Source organism: Mesitornis unicolor, unplaced genomic scaffold (assembly GCF_000695765.1).
Source record: "Mesitornis unicolor isolate BGI_N332 unplaced genomic scaffold, ASM69576v1 scaffold458, whole genome shotgun sequence".
NCBI classification, from domain to species: domain Eukaryota; kingdom Metazoa; phylum Chordata; class Aves; order Mesitornithiformes; family Mesitornithidae; genus Mesitornis; species Mesitornis unicolor.
In genome coordinates this window covers 7,877-25,660 of record NW_010202287.1, presented here as the reverse complement: position 1 = coordinate 25,660, position 17,784 = coordinate 7,877, and the positions used below count along the sequence as shown (strand labels likewise).

The following is a 17,784-nucleotide window of genomic DNA, read 5'->3' as shown; positions in this document are numbered from 1 at the left end:
TCTTTGCCGTCAATCCAGTATATGCTATGGGCTTTCAGTATTTCTGAAGCCATTATGATTTTTCTTATTTTGCCAAGATACTTTCTAGCACTCCTAATGTCTTAAGAAAGCTGTTGACTTGCCACCTTGGTGAAAGCCCGTTTGGGTTTTTTGGTTCTTGATTTTGTGCTCTTTTTTTTTTTACATGACAGTTCAGACAAATTGTTAATACTGAAATCCTGATATGGTCTACTGAAGATTGTAACCATATGTAATCAGTTGTTGAAAATTTTTGTGATACCCTTGTTATGAAAATAATGCTTTCTTATTAATCTTTCTACAGAGCATCTAAAATCTGCAAGATTCTTCAGAAAAATTTATACCCTTCTAGTGTCCTACTATTGCAAAAGTTGCAGTATACTACTTTGAATGTCCTTAAAATATTTTCAGGTTGGTTATGACAGTAATGACTGTATGTGTCACCATACATTGTAGTACTATAATGTTAAGGCTTTACTCTGAACAGCTTTTTGTAAAAATAAGTTAATTTGAGTGATGTCAAGGAAGGCAAGCATATTTATTCCTGGAAATTAAACTGAGAGAGGCACAGGAAAGAAATTTTATGCAGATCATGTGAAGGGATGGTTTATTTCTGGAGTGGTCATGTTTATTCAAACTCTCAGTGGAAACAGGAGAACTTGCAGCTCCTCTTTTCTTGTTTTAGCCATGTGCTTCTTCCCTTCCACCTGGGCTTACTCTGACACACTAGGACCTCTTGCTTTTTTGATTTGACTTACAAACCCAGTAGAAGACTGCATACACGTTTGGTTTTTGTCTTATCTTTTTTACTGGATATTTTTCTGCCAGGCTAGTGAACTGAGTCAAGTCACAGAGGCTTTTTTTAATGAGCCAGAGTTGCCATAAGGCAGCACATAGCTGGCAAAGGAAAAATGGAGCAAGTATATAAAGGAAGTGACACCACCTGCTTCTGGCCATGTTGTGTCAAGTAGATTGCCTAACTGTAGGTGAATAACTTCACTTCCAACTAATTGTTCAAATTTTAATGTGTTAGGTTTGTTTTATTCCTTGCATAGAGGCCCCCAAGATGAACATTTCAAGAAAGTTATTGTATTGACCTAAGGGTAAGGTTTCATATTATATTTTCTTTGGGGAAACCAAAGCCTTTGCTTTTCAAGCTTCATGTTTTAACCCAACTGTGCCCAAAGTTGTTTGCAAAGAGCAATTAGGAGGCATTAACCTGTCGTTCTAGAGCAAGGAGTGAGATCGGTAATGTCTTATGCCGACTTCATTTCCAAACAAAACATAAAATGTGATTACAATCCAATTCTGACTATCTTCTTCACTCTTCTGTGACTGATGTAGTTCCCAAAGAGTAAAACAGTATCAGTGTTGAGCTCAGAATAAGTGATACAGAAAAAGTGTGTCAGGTACATGGGTTCTGTCTTTGACCCCTGAACAGTCTATTTATTGAGAGAACTGAGATTAAGGAACTGAATTTTTGCTATTCTTATTTCAGTGCTCTGGTCATAAGGATCTTTCATAATGTCTCATTTGATACAGAAAACATTATGAAACCTAATGAGAAAAAATGAACACTGATTGACTTGGTTGCATTACTTAGTTGCATTATATTACTTCTGAGAGCAAGATTGAGATTTGCTTGTTTTAGAAGGAGTGGTGAATGTTTATTGTTCTTCCTTCTTGACCTATGAACAAAACATAAGGAAAAAAAGCATTGGGGGGAGGGGGTTGAAATGAACTTGATTCTTCCATAAAACAGAATTCAACCATAAAGTCTAACTCCTTCCCTGTTATCCCATGTACAAACCCATTACAAGCAGGGGAATGGAGCTTTTTTCCAAGATCATGGGGGCTGCAAGCTTGGGTAGAAACTTCATGTGTGATCAGGTGATAAATATCCCCTATATGGATTCTTTATCCCTAGATATGCAAAATGTCTATGTAATGCTGTTTCTCTTCCCTTGGAGCTATGGTTTGAAAATTTCTCTGGAGGATTAGTAAAATCCTGATGTCTCCACAGGGAAACAGGATTAGGGTAGCCTGACTGAGGAGGAGGTAGACGTGGTTAATATACACAGGTTCTCAGAGTTATGCTTGCTCTCAAAGATCAAAAATTAAGTTTTCTTCTCTGATTCTGTAGCAGCTCTTGCTGTTCTTATTATTGATCAGAAAAGTGTAATGGTGAAGAGTAAAAGAAATCAAATCAAACCGGTCCTTCTGCGATGATAAATAAATTTAGCCAGAAATTTTTCTCTGTGCCTTAACAAATGAGACTTTCTTTGCTTTTAAAAACTTTTCTGTCCTTTATTATTTGGTTAACTTTTAATCTGATTACAGTAATTTATTTTTTTAATTGATTAAGCCTGGACATTTTCTCTTACAGAAGAACCAGTTGTCACTGGCAACCTTTTCTGTGTTGTTACAAAGTGTAAAGATGGGTTAATGAGTCACTTCCTCCTCTCTGTCATTGAAGGAATCACTCTGGTTCGAGATCATTATCAGGTTTGAGTGGTTTCCACACCTACAAGTGTTCTTTACAGCATGCATTTAACTTTGGAAACTAAAAGAAATTTTTTTCCCTACTGTCTGAATGATGAATCCCCACAGTGACTGTAAAAAGCTGAGGTTTGTATGGGTATAGCTCCAACGTTTTTGATAGTGATACCTACAAGGAATTCCTTAAATAAACATTGGTGAGCTTTGACAGCTGTAAATACTACTAGAATTACTAGAATTCCTATAAATAGAATAGCTAGTTTGCCATTCAGTACCAAACAGCAGCCTATTTTTAATTCCTTTAAATTTTGTGATACTGTTAATCTCACGAATCAAAGTACGTTCATACTTTTAAATCTTCACAGGAACAACTGTGAAATCAAGCTAGATACAAATAAACTTCTTGGCCAGAGTAATTCAAGCTGAAATAGCAATTGTGTTTACCAGCTGGGGTCAGCCTGTTTTTCTTTACCAGTGCGTGAAATTACCATCAGGAGAGAGTAACATTTGGCATTTAGAAACTCACCCAGAGCTGGAAGCAGGCCTTTGGATAGCACACACGTGCGTGCACATGCAGATAAAATGCTAAAGTCATGTTTTTAGTATAGAATTTGCCTCCTTTTCATGAATTATCTCTGCTTGTTTGTCCACCTGGACATTTTGCTTATATGAACAGCAATGTTTTAAAGTAAACAGACATCAGAAGCAACACTCATATCTCAAAGTAGACTTCTGTGGAACAAATACATTTCTGTAGTCACCACCATTCTGTGACCTATTTCTGAAAATATTTTTAAAAACCCCAAACTTGCAACATCAGAAATGTGAATATTCAGGAGAAAAGATAAAGGTGAATACTACACAAAGCAGAATGCAAGAAAACCTTTAGATATGGGTATCCAGACATTTTGGTTTGCTGAATGGAAACTGGTGTTGTTTAGAACAATTTTTTTGGGAAAAAAAATTAAAATGGTCATCCTAAAATAATAAAGAAGGAAAAGTTCATTTAATTTTGAAATGAAATGTTGGATTTTCTTTAAATGGATGTCTTTGATAGTCTAGGCCAAATTCACAAATATTTTTGGTTGTTTCCAAAACACAAATCTTTGAAAATTCCTTGGTTCTTGAAAACCTCTTGCCCAGTTTCAATTACAAATACAGTGAGTAAAAGAGTATTACCTTACCTATATTCTCATTTGAAAATATGTGTCATCTAGTTGCTAAGACCTGCTACTTCAAGCAATAACACAATCTCATGCGTTTGCTAACCAACTGATCCCTGTGTTTTGCAGGATATTGAAAGAATGTGGCCGTCTTTCAACAAGGGGGATTGTGAGAGTATGGCATATATAAATCAAAAACTTTCCAATACTTTGGAGAGCTTCCTGAGAGCCTTGCAAAATACCAGCAATGGCAGCTGTGAATGTCAGCTAATGTTGGAAAACATACAGAGACGACTGCAAGTGTAAAGCCTTTTACATTTTGGTACCTCAAATGGTTCTTGTTAGAGATGTTATTTTGTGCATGTATCTATGTTCTAAATTATGTTTTTATGGGAGAAATACAAAATCTCTTTGAGATTTTTTCATTTAACTAAAAATTAAGTGGATACAATGCACAAATTATTTAAGTAATGTAACACAATTCTGGATATTCATAAAAACCCTTAGATGTTTGCTGAGCACTTGCAGCAAATCTTGCAACGCTACAAGCAGGATGATTTGAATCACAGCTAATAAGATTTTCAATTTTCCATGACCTCAGTTAGGTCAAAATTTTGATATCTTAACTTTTTATTTAAAGCTGTTTTGCTATGGCCTTGTCCTCTCAGCAGCTGGATATCTTTTGCAAAACATTAAAAATTCAGATCAATTCAGCTGTTCAGTCAGAAACACAGGATGGTGCTTGTAAACTGACAGGCTTGAACTTCAAATAATTTCAGCCGCTTGCTATTCTTATGAGGAAAATTAGTAGATTTTAAGTAAATGAATTAAACTGCTACTACAGAGTATTTCAAACTTGCTGTCAGTTAGAAGTGGTCCTTGTTATAATTATTGCTATACTGATTTGACTGTTGAATTGGTTTCATAATGGGCTTGAATGGTCTCCGTGAATTATAGTAATAATACAGAAGAACATGACCTTAAACACTGCTCTTACGGGCTATAAACTCGTGTCCAGTTTTTGATTGGTAAATAACATCAGATGTGTGTATACTCTTTATTACCTAAATTAAAACTAGACTTTATTTATCCTGAAGAGCAGTGCTTTGTATCTCTAGTTTTTATACATATGTGTTCGTTAAGAAACATAGAAGTGAGACATTGCTAGATCTGTGCTTCTCCATAAGCTACTGTTCTCTAGAGCACTTAGCCATTATAGGAAGGTCTCTACATTTGCAATCTCATTTAGGCACGAAATATGATGATCCTGCACCATATAAACACAGTGTGAGAAGGTATATAGAGTTGCTTACTGCATGCACACTGTGTGCACATAGAGTGTAATGTGACTCTTTTTCCTCATTTAGTGGCTGTTTCACCGTTTTTGTTACTTTTTATAAATAGAAATGTCAAAGACTTAGTTCTGATAGTCTGTGAAACTAAGGCTATCATTTCAGGCTGACTGAAAATTTGGAGCTACAGTTGCCAGAAAATCCAGCGGCAGCTTTCCTCAGCAATATTAATCTTTTGAATGGTGGGTTCCAGTTTTCTTCATTGTTCTTCAAACTTTAAAGGGATACTGTTTATGAACACTACTGACTTAATGAAATATGAATATACACATGTACACATACATGCACTTGAGTTGGAGCAGGACAACACAGTTTACCCTGTCAGAGCCTGCCCAATAAGATGCAGGGATTCATTAGAAAGAAGAGAGGACTTAAGTTAGAGGAAGAAGAAAATCTTAAAGGCCTAAAGGCTGCTTCAGTAGTTTCAAATGTTCTCATAATAAAGGGATGTGGGATAACCTGTGCTCTTATAGGATAATGTAAACAGATGCACAAGCTCTTCAGTCTTTCAGGAGAGTGACCTTTACATTTGAAGAAGTGAATTACATTATATGAAGCTTCTGTGTCCTTTATCATTCCTCAGAATACTTCTAATTAAAAGGATAGAGTCTGTGGGCCATTTATTTAAGCAGATTGGTATTGTTGGCGCTTTTTTCTTCTCTTCCAGATGTGAAAGTCAAAGAGTGTGTGCAGAATCTTACTCAGTTGAAGCTGGACATTGGTTCTTCTGTCAATATTTCTGAAGAAACTATCAGTACCATCTTGGAAGCCAGGATCTCTCATTCAAAGGTAAAAGATTGAAAAGAGGTGATAAATTAATGTGTCAACCTCTAGCCTGATGAGTCAACCAAAACAAACCACCTTGTTTGTGTGGAATCTTATATTTTCACTTGCCACTTCTACGTGGAATATTTTGTGAGATTTAGGACTACAAGTTAGTAATTGAGACATTAGGAGGTCAGTTTATAGTAGCACTAGTCTTCTGGTCTAAACAGCACTACTTCATTACATTCAGCAGTGTTTTACCCCCTTGTGCTGACATGGAATTTGAGCTTTACTGTCTTGGTACTGTAGAAAAAGGGAGGGTTCCCAGACAAATAGTTTTGTATCTTCCCATGTCTGATCCTTGCAGTATGGAGTGTTCTGATTTTTTTATTTCTATTTTTTATTTTTACTCCTTTGTGTAGTCCTCACTGTTCTTACATTATCTTACTAGTTTCTTGCTTTACTTCCACTTTATTTGTCTGTGATCTCTTGGGTATTGTCTAAAGGGTGGATTCTGTAAGTTTTCTGAGTGAAGGACTGTCTGTGTTACCATCGCTGCAGTTTGCCCTGATCCCAGTGATTAGTAGAAATCATGAAAATTGCTTCCTAACTTACAAAGTCTGTCTCCTGTTAATGTTTGCGTGACTGAAAAGAGCTAGGGTACATTTGCTAAAAACTACTCGGGTCAATCAAGCAGCCACTGGGTGTCACTGATGCTCCACTTGCAGAAACAGTTGCAAGTTTCGTTTGTGAAGTATGGCAATTAAAAAGGCAGTTCAGATCGTCATAACTACTTACAGATTATTTGTTCTTCTGCTTCTTTGGCAGTGTGACTGCCTTTATCATTAGCTTGTTATTTTGATACCAGCAAATGGTAATGAGAGAAGTCATCTGGAAGCGATTCAGTTGAATGGAATTCAATGCACCTTTGGTCTTTTGCAATAATAATGCTAATTGACTGCATTTTCAAATTGCTTTCTATCCTTATTTTTTTACTAAAGTCCTATGTAGAGTTTATATATATGTACACATTTCACATTTGTGTATCTACATAGAATTTGTTTGTCTGCTTAAGTGCTTAAATCCTCCCCCAGTCCAACTGAAGCATTAAAGCCTATGTCTCTTACTGATTATGTGAGATGAACAAATACTTTTTAAAGCTATAATTTAGACATGCCTATTATGTTTATGGTATATATAGCCACTGTCTGATAACCCTAATGATGGCTGCAGGCCCATTGCTGTCCTACATTTCTGTGTTTGTATGGTACTACTGTGCTTGCTTTTGGAATGGTAAGAGTAAGCCTGTGAGTTGTTTGTGCTTATTGCATTTACCCTTAATTTATATCACAATATTATGTTCTGGCCATGCTCATTGCCAGACAATTAAGTGTTTCAAAACTGTTCAAAACCTGTAACATGAAGACTATGAGCATTGATTTACTGAACACTGGAGTTTGGATTAGCTCTGGTATTCACAAAGCTGCAAGGAAAATTCAGAGGGGCTTAATTTAGGGGATAAAATGCCAGATGGCTTAAAACTGAACTGAAATGGTGGTATTCATGTGGGGCATGAGGAAATATATTTCAAATTGTATCACAGAGTCAAATTTCCTCCCCATGAAGTCTAATGTTTATATTCATATCCTGTTTCTTGTACACAAATAAAAAAGTGAATGTTTAAATATATAGGAAATCTTTTGGAATCAAAAAGGCAAAATTCTGTTCCAGAATAAAAATCTAAAAGTCGAATTAATAAATTGGCAATTAAGATGTTTATAAGAATCAAAGTGTTCAATTGCGTAACTTGACCAACCTCGGCTTCTACTTTTATTTTCTTGAGGATCCTCTCCCTCACTGAGTATTGTCACTAGTTACAGATGCATTCAGTGGAGGCAATACAAGCTAGTTCTGTCCTAAAGAGTACAATGGAGCCCTGAATACTGTACTTCAGCTCCTACAGTCTCTGAAATTGTAATCTTTCTGGACTCGCTGCCGTTTGCTTTCTTTGATGCATTTCAGGAGAAAGGGTAGCTAAGAACTATTGAGATACCTGAGTTTCAAGCATTTGTCTTTTGATGAGACATTTTTGTAGGAAGAAACGAACATTCATTATCCAAGGATTTTTTATTTTAGTCTCGCCCAAGGCCTGTATTTGCCCCTCCATCCACTATTAAATAGTAACAGTTCAAAGAATTGTTGAATGGAGAAATGTGAGCTGGCTCAGAGTGAACACTGGGCCATATAGGTATCTCTAAGTGTTAAATTTCTCTGTCCTCTGAAAGAAGGAAGGTCCATATGATTTGATATTAGTGATTCATGCATCTAGAATTTAATCTTTAGGGTTTTCTGCAACAAAGGTACATATCTGCTAAAATGGGTATCTTCAGCATTGTAAATATGCCTGATTATGGTATGAATGCTCATAGAATGAAAGATTGTCCTGTTCACAAACTAAAGTAAATGTTTGTAAGAAATTAATATTTTTATAAGTACACAGAATATAAAGAACATACCAATCTGATACAGAGCTGTATCATTCATTTTTTCAGGTCTGTTGATAACTGCAAATTGTCATGTTACTGTGACACAAATTCTCACGTTATTGACTATAAAAGACGGTGATGCATTTCAAGGAGAAAAATTTTTAATGCACATACGTTATGTTAGTTTTTTTACAGTGCCTTTGTGGTAGCTGTAAGTGGAAGATGTGATGAAGAAGTAGTCAGCCTGCTGCTAAAGCTACCTGAAAACAGTAAAACTTCCCTGGTAGTGGAAGAATTATGTTCTTTACCAGCACTGGACTTGTATACCATGTTTGTACTGATTATGCAGAACTTGAACTTACGTCATATCATTTACAAGGTAAGATGGAAAGAAAGCATTTGGTTCCTGTTTTTCCTTTGAAGGTGGTCTAAAACATGTGGGTGGATAAATAAATAATTCTATTACTTCTTCAGATGTTCCTTCTCTGTGGAAGCAAACACTGGACATATGGCATTTTTTGTCTTCGTTTAGCTTCATAAAGCAAACACAACAGTTGAAGAATGGGGTTAGTAGATGTTATTGTATTTCACTTCTTGCTTCCTCAGGAAAATTATCACTGAAGAGTTAATTATGAAAGCTTTAGAGAAAACACAGGAGGTCAAAGATATAATTTTATTAATCTTTAGCAGAGTTTACATTTCATGCAATTAGTCAATTAATTTGTAAGTGTGGAAGACTGATCTGTCATCATTGGAACTAAAACACCATAGGAGCTCACATTACAAGAAATAGAAAAATATTTTCTAGGAAAAAATCATAGCACTCTGGAATACATTTTATTTGCTGTAGAAATCATGTTGGCAATTCAGGTGGCTCCTTCAGGAAGGAGCTTTTCCAGCTTTCTGGAAGGGCAAACCTCCAGTATTTTACATGACCCAAGTCAAATGACTTGGACAAGAATAATACAGTGACAAACCTGTAATGAAGGGGATGCAGTCTGTAGCAAAACTGTTGTCTGTACACCTGCAGATAATCTAGGATCTAGTAGGGGTTTTTGGTGAGATAATACTTTTACTTGCAAGAACAAAATTATTGGATGGGATTTGTGGTAGTTAGCAGACATTCAGTTCTTTTAGGGTAATTGATTGACAGAACATAAAATGTTTTAAGTACAAATAGTTGAAAAATAGTGATAACATTGAGAGGAAGACTATTTTATTCTAAAGCCATAGATGCTGGGTTATATTCTGTGTGCTGCATGCGCAGCTAAACAGGTTGTCCACACGCTTTTAAAAACATGACCATTTCCTAGAATAGGTTAAGATAGCAGAGGGAAAAGATTTCTACCTTATGAATTATCTGGCAAACTAGAGGAGGTGGGGAGAAGGAAGAAAAATCCAGTACTTATTCTGATGCAATCTACTGAACCTTGCTGAAGCATAATGAATTCCTAACAAAGAATAAAAAATGCCAGCTTATCCTAAATTACTATGGAAATTCTGCATATTTTTTAATTGAACATGATATTTTACTGTTGTTTTTTTTTTTGTAAAAGCAAGTGAAGGCTGAGAAGAAAATTAAACAGACATTATTGTAGTAGGAAGTCAAACAAAGGTGGATAAAATAAAGACAATCAGAGGAAACAGCTGAAAGTCTATAATGAGATTATATTGTTTTTATTAACATAGGCAGGTAACAATGAATCAGTTTGTGTTACCATGTAATCTAAATAACCTATAAAAGAAAAAGAAATAGAAAATTCATAATGCCAAAACTTGCAAGGTGGAAAGAGCAAACAGCCAACTGAACTTTAGACAAGTAGGAAATGAAATGCACACAATAGTTTTAGGTAAAAGGCAGTGTGTATGAAAAAAACAAAGGGAGAAGCAGTGTGACAGAAAGGTTTGTTATCTAATATGATTCCTAAAGCAACTAAAGTAGTTGTTAGATTTAATATAAGTTATGAATTATTTTTAAAATATTACACTGTTGCATTGAGCATCTTGAACCTGTTGAAGGAAAAGTTCCCATTTACACTGAATTCCAAGGGGGCAGGACGTTGCAGATCCCATTAACATCTTGGGCAGGAAGGTGCCCTTCAGCTTGGTATGGATGAACAAGGATAAACAAGTATGAACAAGTTCTCTGGATTTTCATCCCTGCATTACCAGGGAATTTTTCTTTAGCTGAATTGGAGACTGGGGAGTTTGTAACTGGGGAGTTACTCTAGAAGGAGTTTTTTTAATCATGGTTAGCAGGAACATTGTATAAGGTTAAAATTTGTTTCTAATTGGAATTTATCGTTGTGATTTTTCCTTCTTTTCCAAGATTAAGATACCATCTGATGTAGGCAATGTACTAAACATGCTACTGGATGTGGTTTCTAGTATCAGCTCTCTTCTCAATAAAGCCCACCATGTCATGGAAAACCTTCCAGTGTTCCTCCAAGGAATTAAAAATATTGATGTGCTTGATATCTCTGCATTGCACCAGGTATGTTAAGTTTTTCAATATGCAAATTGAATTCCCATCTTGAGGTTCTTTGTTAGAGATGTGTGCTTAGTAAGGAGGAACGCTAATAGAAATTGTATCGTAGAAAGTTGGGAACTTAGAAGAAAGTCCATAGATGCTAGGAAGATTCTTTTGTTCTCTTTCGAGAACTCTTTTGAGAATATCAATGTGTTGTTTCTGTCATTACTTTTTTGTTAACTTATGAGATCATAGCCCTGTTACCATGTGTTAATGTGGTGTTAGGCTACTGATGAACAACAGCATGTATCATCTGTGATTTGAAGATAGCTATGCCTTTTCTGTTAATACCATTGTTTTATTTATAAGCATATTTACTTTGTTTATAAGAAGTACCTTTGCTTTTTTATTTTTTTAATTATTTTTTTTTAATTTTTTAAAGGGTAAGATTTCAAGGAGGCATAGGCTGCAGGGCAATCTCTGCTCTGGTGCCTGAAGCACCTCCTCCCTCTCCTTCTTCACTGACCTTGATGTCTGCAGAGTTGTTTCTCGCATATTCTCACTCCCCTCTCCAGCCACAGTTGCTCCTGACAGCAACTTTCCCCCCCACCTTAAATATGTTATCACAGAGGCACTACCACCGTCGCTGACTGACTTGGTCTTGGCCAGAGGAAGGTCCATCTTGAGTCTGTTGGCACTGGCACTGTTGGACATTGGGGAAGCTTCTGGCATCTTCTCACAGAAGCCAACCCTGTAGCCCTCCTGCTACCAAAACCTTGCTATGCAAACCCAGTACAGTCACTTGAGGTCTTTATGTGATAGTTCCGCTTGACATTTTAAAATAGTGGCATGAGGTGTGAGTGAGGATATTTCTCTTGTCCCTGCATTAAGGGGCAGTTGCTGTGCACGCATCTATACAGCTAGCACAGTGATGGAATCGAAGGATATTAGAAGTTGAAAGGGACCTCAAAAGATTATCCAGTCCAACCCCTCTGCCAGAGCAGGATCACCTAAACTAGGTCACACAGGAACGTGTCCAGGTTGGTTTTGAATGTCTTCAGAGAAGGAGACTCCACAGCCCCTCTGGGCAGCCTGGTCCAGTGCTCTGTCACCCTCACAGTAATAAAGTTTTTCCTTCTGTTTGCAGGGAACCACCTGTGCTCCAGCTTGCTCCCATTGCCCCTTGTCCTGTCATTGGACATCAGAGAGAAGAGCCTGGCTCCTTCCTCCTGACACTCGCCCTTTACAACTTTATAAACATTAATGAGGTCACCCCTCGGTGCCCTCTTCTCCAAGCTAAAGAGACCCAGCTCCCTCAGCCACTCCTCATAAGGGAGATGCTCCACTCCCTCAGTCATCTTTGTGGCTCTGCGCTGGACTCCTTCAAGAAATTCCATGTCCCTCTTGAACTGAGGGGCCCAGGACTGAACACAATATTCCAGATGTGGTCTCACCAGGGCAGAGTAGAGGGGAAGGAGAACCTCTCTCGACCTACTCACCACACCCCTTCCTATGATGCCATTGGCCTTCTTGGCCGCAAGGGCACATTGCTGGTTCATGGTCATCCTGCTGTCCACCAACACCCCCAGGTCCTTTTCTGCCTGGCAGCTTTCCAGCCACTCGTCCCCAAGTCTGTAGCGCTGCATGGGGTTATTGCGACCGAAGTGCAGGACTCGGCACTTGGCCTTGTTGAAGCTCATACAGTTGGCCTCAGCCCATTGATTCACCTTATCCGGGTCCCTCTGCAGAGCCTTTCTACTCTCAGGCGGATCAACACTCCCTCCCAACTTAGTGTCATCTGCAAGCTTGCTGAGGGAGCACTCAATCCCCTCATCCAGATCATTGATAAAGATGTTAAGCAGGACTGGCCCCAATCTTTCTCAATATCTTCAAATCTGTGTGACAAATAATCATGTTGTAAAATGATGTTCTGTGCGTATTAGTTCTGGTTTTGAGCCTCTCTACTTTGGGGTAGCTCTTTGGCTGCCACAGTGAAAGGTGGCTTTCATCTGATAGTTATATCTTTTCTGCTTTCCTTAAACTCCTTCTGTTTGTGTCAGACTTTCCTTCGAACAAATGAAGTATTCTTTTTAGACTGATATTCCAAAGGTGCTTATTTGATACTGGAACCTCTCAAGAAGTCCTGTTCAAAAAAAGTCTGCAAAGGAACAAATCAAACAGCAGAGGGCCATCTGGTCACAGTTGTAATCTTTGCTCCATGGCAACCCATACTAACCTGTGATTTAGCATTTATTTAACCTTAGAATTTTTGTTCCTTTTTACTTCTTAGCTTTTTTGGTCACTTTTTCTGACACACTCTTTATTTTCCGAGTTGTTGTTAATTCCTTTTTTTCTTGCGAAATGCTGTTTGTTTCTATCACTTAATAATTTGTGAAGGATTAAAAAATGCAGTGTCTTTCTTTTGTTAATAAATTAAGTGTTTGATGTCTTGAAGGGCTCCTCTGTCTCTATCTTTTTCTCATTTCTTAAACTACTAAAAGTTGTTTATTTTTAAGTATCACTTCCTTTACAGATGGAACTGGATTTTTTTTCTGCCTTCTAATAATGCCTTTAATTATTGATGTTTTTGTTTGCTTTTTTCTATAGTGGCCAAAATTGTCGTACTGAATAAGTGTGCTACTAAAGCGCAGATATTGCTTACACACTTTCTTCCTTAAATATTTTATTTCTTTTCAAAAAGCATCCATCATTCTGGATTTTTATTTTCATTATAACCAACAGCAAAGTAGTTCAGTGACCTAAGAAGATTACCAAATAAAGTATGTAAAGCTTTTTAAAGTAAAAATATGTGGATCTTCTGCACAGTGTAAGACAGATTGTCTTCTTCATAACTTCTAACTGGAAAAGTTAGTTGATATAAAAAATAATCACTTCTATAATGAAAGATGTAATAAAGTAATTGTCAATTATGCATGTGGATTTTTGTCTGAAGGACAAAATGGAAAGCAAGAAATACCTTTAAAATATCTGTAAAATGTGAAGCCGTATGTGTTTGCTGCATATTGTGTAATAAAAGATGATGTAAAAAATCAGTATCTGCCAGTCAGTAGTAATTTAAATACAGAACCACATTCTGCTGTTGACAACAGCGAGTGAATGGATATCTCTCTGACAAAAAACACTGCTGATTTCGATCATGATTTTTGCTTGCTTGTTTTTTGCTGTTTGAAATTACTTGCTTCAATTTCCATAGCTAATTTTCAGGTATATTTGTCACTCATGAATAGATAAGCTGGAGGGGAACTGCTGAGTTACTGAATGCTGTCAGGTGTGAAACGTGGTCCCATTCTGTAGTTTCTCTGTTAACTTCAACAAGTTCTCTGTTAAAACTGTCATTACTGAAAAGCCTCTTGGTGTTGTAAATGTATAGAATTCTGACTCAAATTTATCCATGGTGAGTAAGTTTACTCCTGTATCAAAAATGTTCTGTAGCTTTTATAACTGCTCTGACTTGCCCATGTGTTTGTGAAAGGCCACTCATAGTCCTCTGTTTTGATAGGTTAAATATATTTATTTTAGTGTTTGTTTTAGTTTTTTCTTTTATAACAGGCTCTCAGTTGCCTCAGACATGCTAGTGTCATCTTCTCATGCTGTGTTAAGCCTAATCTTAAATGCTGGGCACAAGAAACAGGTAGTGCCTTTAAGGGGAGTTATGGGAGATGACTCTTGTCGTACTGCTCATTCATGTCTATATCTACAAAAATGACTTCCTTAATCTTGCATTCACCTTTTTTGTAAGCTGTATACATTTTTGTCTCTTACTTGTTCGAGGATTGGTGATGTACCCACGTAAGCTCCATTTTTATAAGAGAGTCTCATGATTTCAGTTGATAAAGTTTTGTACTGGTTAACTTTATATTTTGTTTACTTTAAATTAGGTAATAGCTTTCTTGGTTTATCACATTCTGATCTTCTTTTCTCCTGCAATACTTTCTGTTATTAAATTATAGGCAAATTTCAGTAATTTGCTTCTCTCAGGGCTAAAAAAACTTATCATCGTGGACCTAAGATGAACTTCACAGAAATAACACTAGTAACTTCGCTGTGATCCAGTGTTTTCTTTCCTTTTAACAGTGTCCCTGCAATATCTTCTTAGTGCAATTTTTTACCTGCATAGTTATTGGATTAATACTGATTAATATTTTCTAGGACAAGAACATTAACTGGTTATTACAGTTCACTTAGTTTAGAGATAGCATATGTCTTTTTTGGGAAAAAGCACTTGCCTTCCCACATAAATATATTGTATTGGTCTGAAATAATAATGTGCACATGGGGAGGTTTAAATTGGATATTATTAAATTTCTTTGCTGAAAGAATGGTCAAACATTGGAATGGGCTGTCCAGGGAAGTGGTGGAGTCAACATCCCTGGAGGTGTTCAAAAAATGTGTAGATGTGGCACTTTGAGACATGGTTTAGTGGACATGGTGGTGTTGGGTTGATGGTTGGACTTGATGATCTTAGAGGGCTCTTCCAGCCTTAATGGATCTATGATTCTATGATTTGATAATACATTAAATTCTACTCTTCACATACCTTTTGTCTTTAACTGCTCTCCATTTTAAAATTTATTGTTTATCTTGCCCTTTTAAACACCACAGTGAGATATCCATTATTTCCTGGAGCATTATGTCACTCATCCTTGTGTATAGATAAATTTTCTAAAATCTGAAAAACAATTTAACTAAATCAGCAATTTTGCCATTTTCGCCCCTGATTCTGTCAATTTCAGTACAGTAAAGACTTTGTTTTGTTTGTGTCTACCCAGAAGTAGGAATATTTATTTCTCAGCATTTTTTTCTTTTAACCTGCCAGTTTAGTAAAATTTTGTTTTATCTTTAACCTCTTTGTAGTTTTCCAGGAAAACTGCAATTATTTTTCTCTCTCTAAATGTAGTGATTCTGAATTAATTTTAATTTTATGTGCAAGCTGTACCCTGGCTTCACTTCTGTTTCTTTTGTTGAATAGCTGATATTTCTATTCCACATGAATTTGGTTTTATTCATAATAATTTTTTTAAGCATACAGCTGTCCAATTAGATCAGAAGCCCCTACACTATGAGGTTTTTGCCCCCTTTGGGAATCCAGTTCCAGATAGCTTTTTAATCTTCAGTACCAGCCTTCCTCTTGCGTCAACTTGGAGTTACTGGCTTGACTGATTGTTTTGTTTGTAGGAGGCCGCTTGTTTGGATTCATCAGCCTTGATTACAGACCTACTTCATTTTGTTTAAACTAGGACAACTGGATCAAAGATAACTTTTTGTGAACATCCATCCTATATAGATCTCCCACTTTATCAAAGCCAAATTTTAGGAAACATGTCTTATTGAGTCAGTAGATATTTAGTTGAAAGACAGTAAGTAGATTCAGTCTGTTAGTAGCAGCTTACGGCATAAATATTCATTATTTGAATTTCAAGTTATTTTGATTGGAACTGGAATTAATTAGCAAGTTTGTGTTCTTTGTCTGAAATAAGCCTAATTTATCCTCCTAGTGCAAATAGTCACTAATAAGGATTCAAAACCACTTTTATTCAGCATTGTACATAAATAAAGTTTATTCCTTTAGTAAAGTCCATGCCAGCAGATTCATTCAAGAGCTGTAGATGACAGAATTATGAAATCTGGATATTATTTATTTATTTTGCTGTATGCTGAAACTGTACGCAAAAAGTCAGTTATTGGGATCAGCCAACACTATGTTTTAAATAACACTTTCTAATATCCCTCTAGGATTACTAAAGAAGCACCTGGCACTTCAGTAAGTGCATTAATCAGGATAAACTGTTTCTAATAGCCCAATCTCTAAACTGTCTGTGATTTAGTCTTTATCTAAAGTGCTGTAGTACTTTGAAAATTAACTCTTATGTTAAAAAAAAATAAATCCAGTCATAAAATACCAATTTATTTCAGTGCCAAAAGTGTTTGGTTTACATATCAGAGTCTTTTTCTATTTGCCAGTTGTGCCTTCTTCAAATGATATCTGATAGTCTAGTTATGTTTTTCTTGACAAGCATCTGCAAGAATAGTGAGTATCAGGCGAGCCAATGCATCCCTCAGTTATACTCTAGCACCACGTTGCCTTGAAGTTGTATCTTCTCTTAGAACTGCACATCTTTATGGCCTTACACGAGACAGCAGTTACAACTGAGCACATTATTTGAAAAATGAAACTGCACGGAGGAGGCTGGGTTTTGAGGTTTTTTGTTTGTTTGTTCATTTGTATGTTTTTGTTTTAATGTGGTGAATGATAGTGCTTAAGACAAAAGCAGCCAGGTTGCTCTCGTTAGATGTGTGCTAGTCATGAACAAATGGCAATACTAAATGCTGGTATAACTCAAGATGTGCAAAAAATAGAAGCACGTTTAACAAGTTAAAAGATGTGCTTGGAAAATAGGCTTTTAGGGCATGTGCACTTGAATATTTCTTTTCTTCTTACCAACTGTTTTCACTGCAAACATTCATATGCAAAGTGCTTTGGGTTGTTTCTGTTGTCTTTGTGACACAAGAGGAATCTCCCAAAGGAGAAGACTTTGTGAAAGAAATCTGCAGTTCAGTTGTCTTGATATTTTCATTCATTTTCTGCCTAACCAATACACAGTCTCTTTCGAAGTTTAATGTAGTGCATTATACTACTGTCTTTCATTGAGTATCCTGGCAATTAAAACTGCATTACCTTCTCCCCCTCTCCCACAAGAAAGGTGATCAGGAGAAGAGAAAAGAACACAGCAGGCCCTCATTCTTGTAGATAGTTTCAACAGTCTGATTTTGTCAATCTCCTTGGATGCCAATATTTAGAGAAAACCACTAAAAGCAACTTTTATTCATTTGTATTTTTGTTTATCGGTTCTAGCTCTTGCAAGGTGGGCAGTTCAGAAGTTCAGCTGTTGGATCCCTGCAGTCTGTAATCAAGGCAGTGTGTAAAGAAGAATCTTCATTTTTCAGCAATGCAAACCTGTTTATTGACATGCCCAGAATCATGGGACCTTTGGAGGACAATATGGCAAAAT

The 17,784-nt window shown here is 36.5% G+C and overlaps 1 protein-coding gene across 1 annotated transcript in view; it reads left to right on the top strand.

Annotated features, from left to right (window-relative positions):
- Positions 1-17,784, top strand: part of LOC104545240 (ATP-binding cassette sub-family A member 13-like) — a gene marked incomplete at its 3' end in the record, with an annotated part of 49,733 nt that overhangs the window by 25,405 nt on the left and 6,544 nt on the right. The window contains 8 exon segments of the mRNA XM_010190329.1: positions 323-429; positions 2,405-2,523; positions 3,810-3,982; positions 4,321-4,424; positions 5,700-5,821; positions 8,468-8,662; positions 10,613-10,777; positions 17,628-17,784. The exon segment at positions 17,628-17,784 is cut by the window's right edge and continues 26 nt beyond it. Of these exon segments, the coding sequence (XP_010188631.1) occupies positions 323-429; positions 2,405-2,523; positions 3,810-3,982; positions 4,321-4,424; positions 5,700-5,821; positions 8,468-8,662; positions 10,613-10,777; positions 17,628-17,784 (1,142 nt within the window).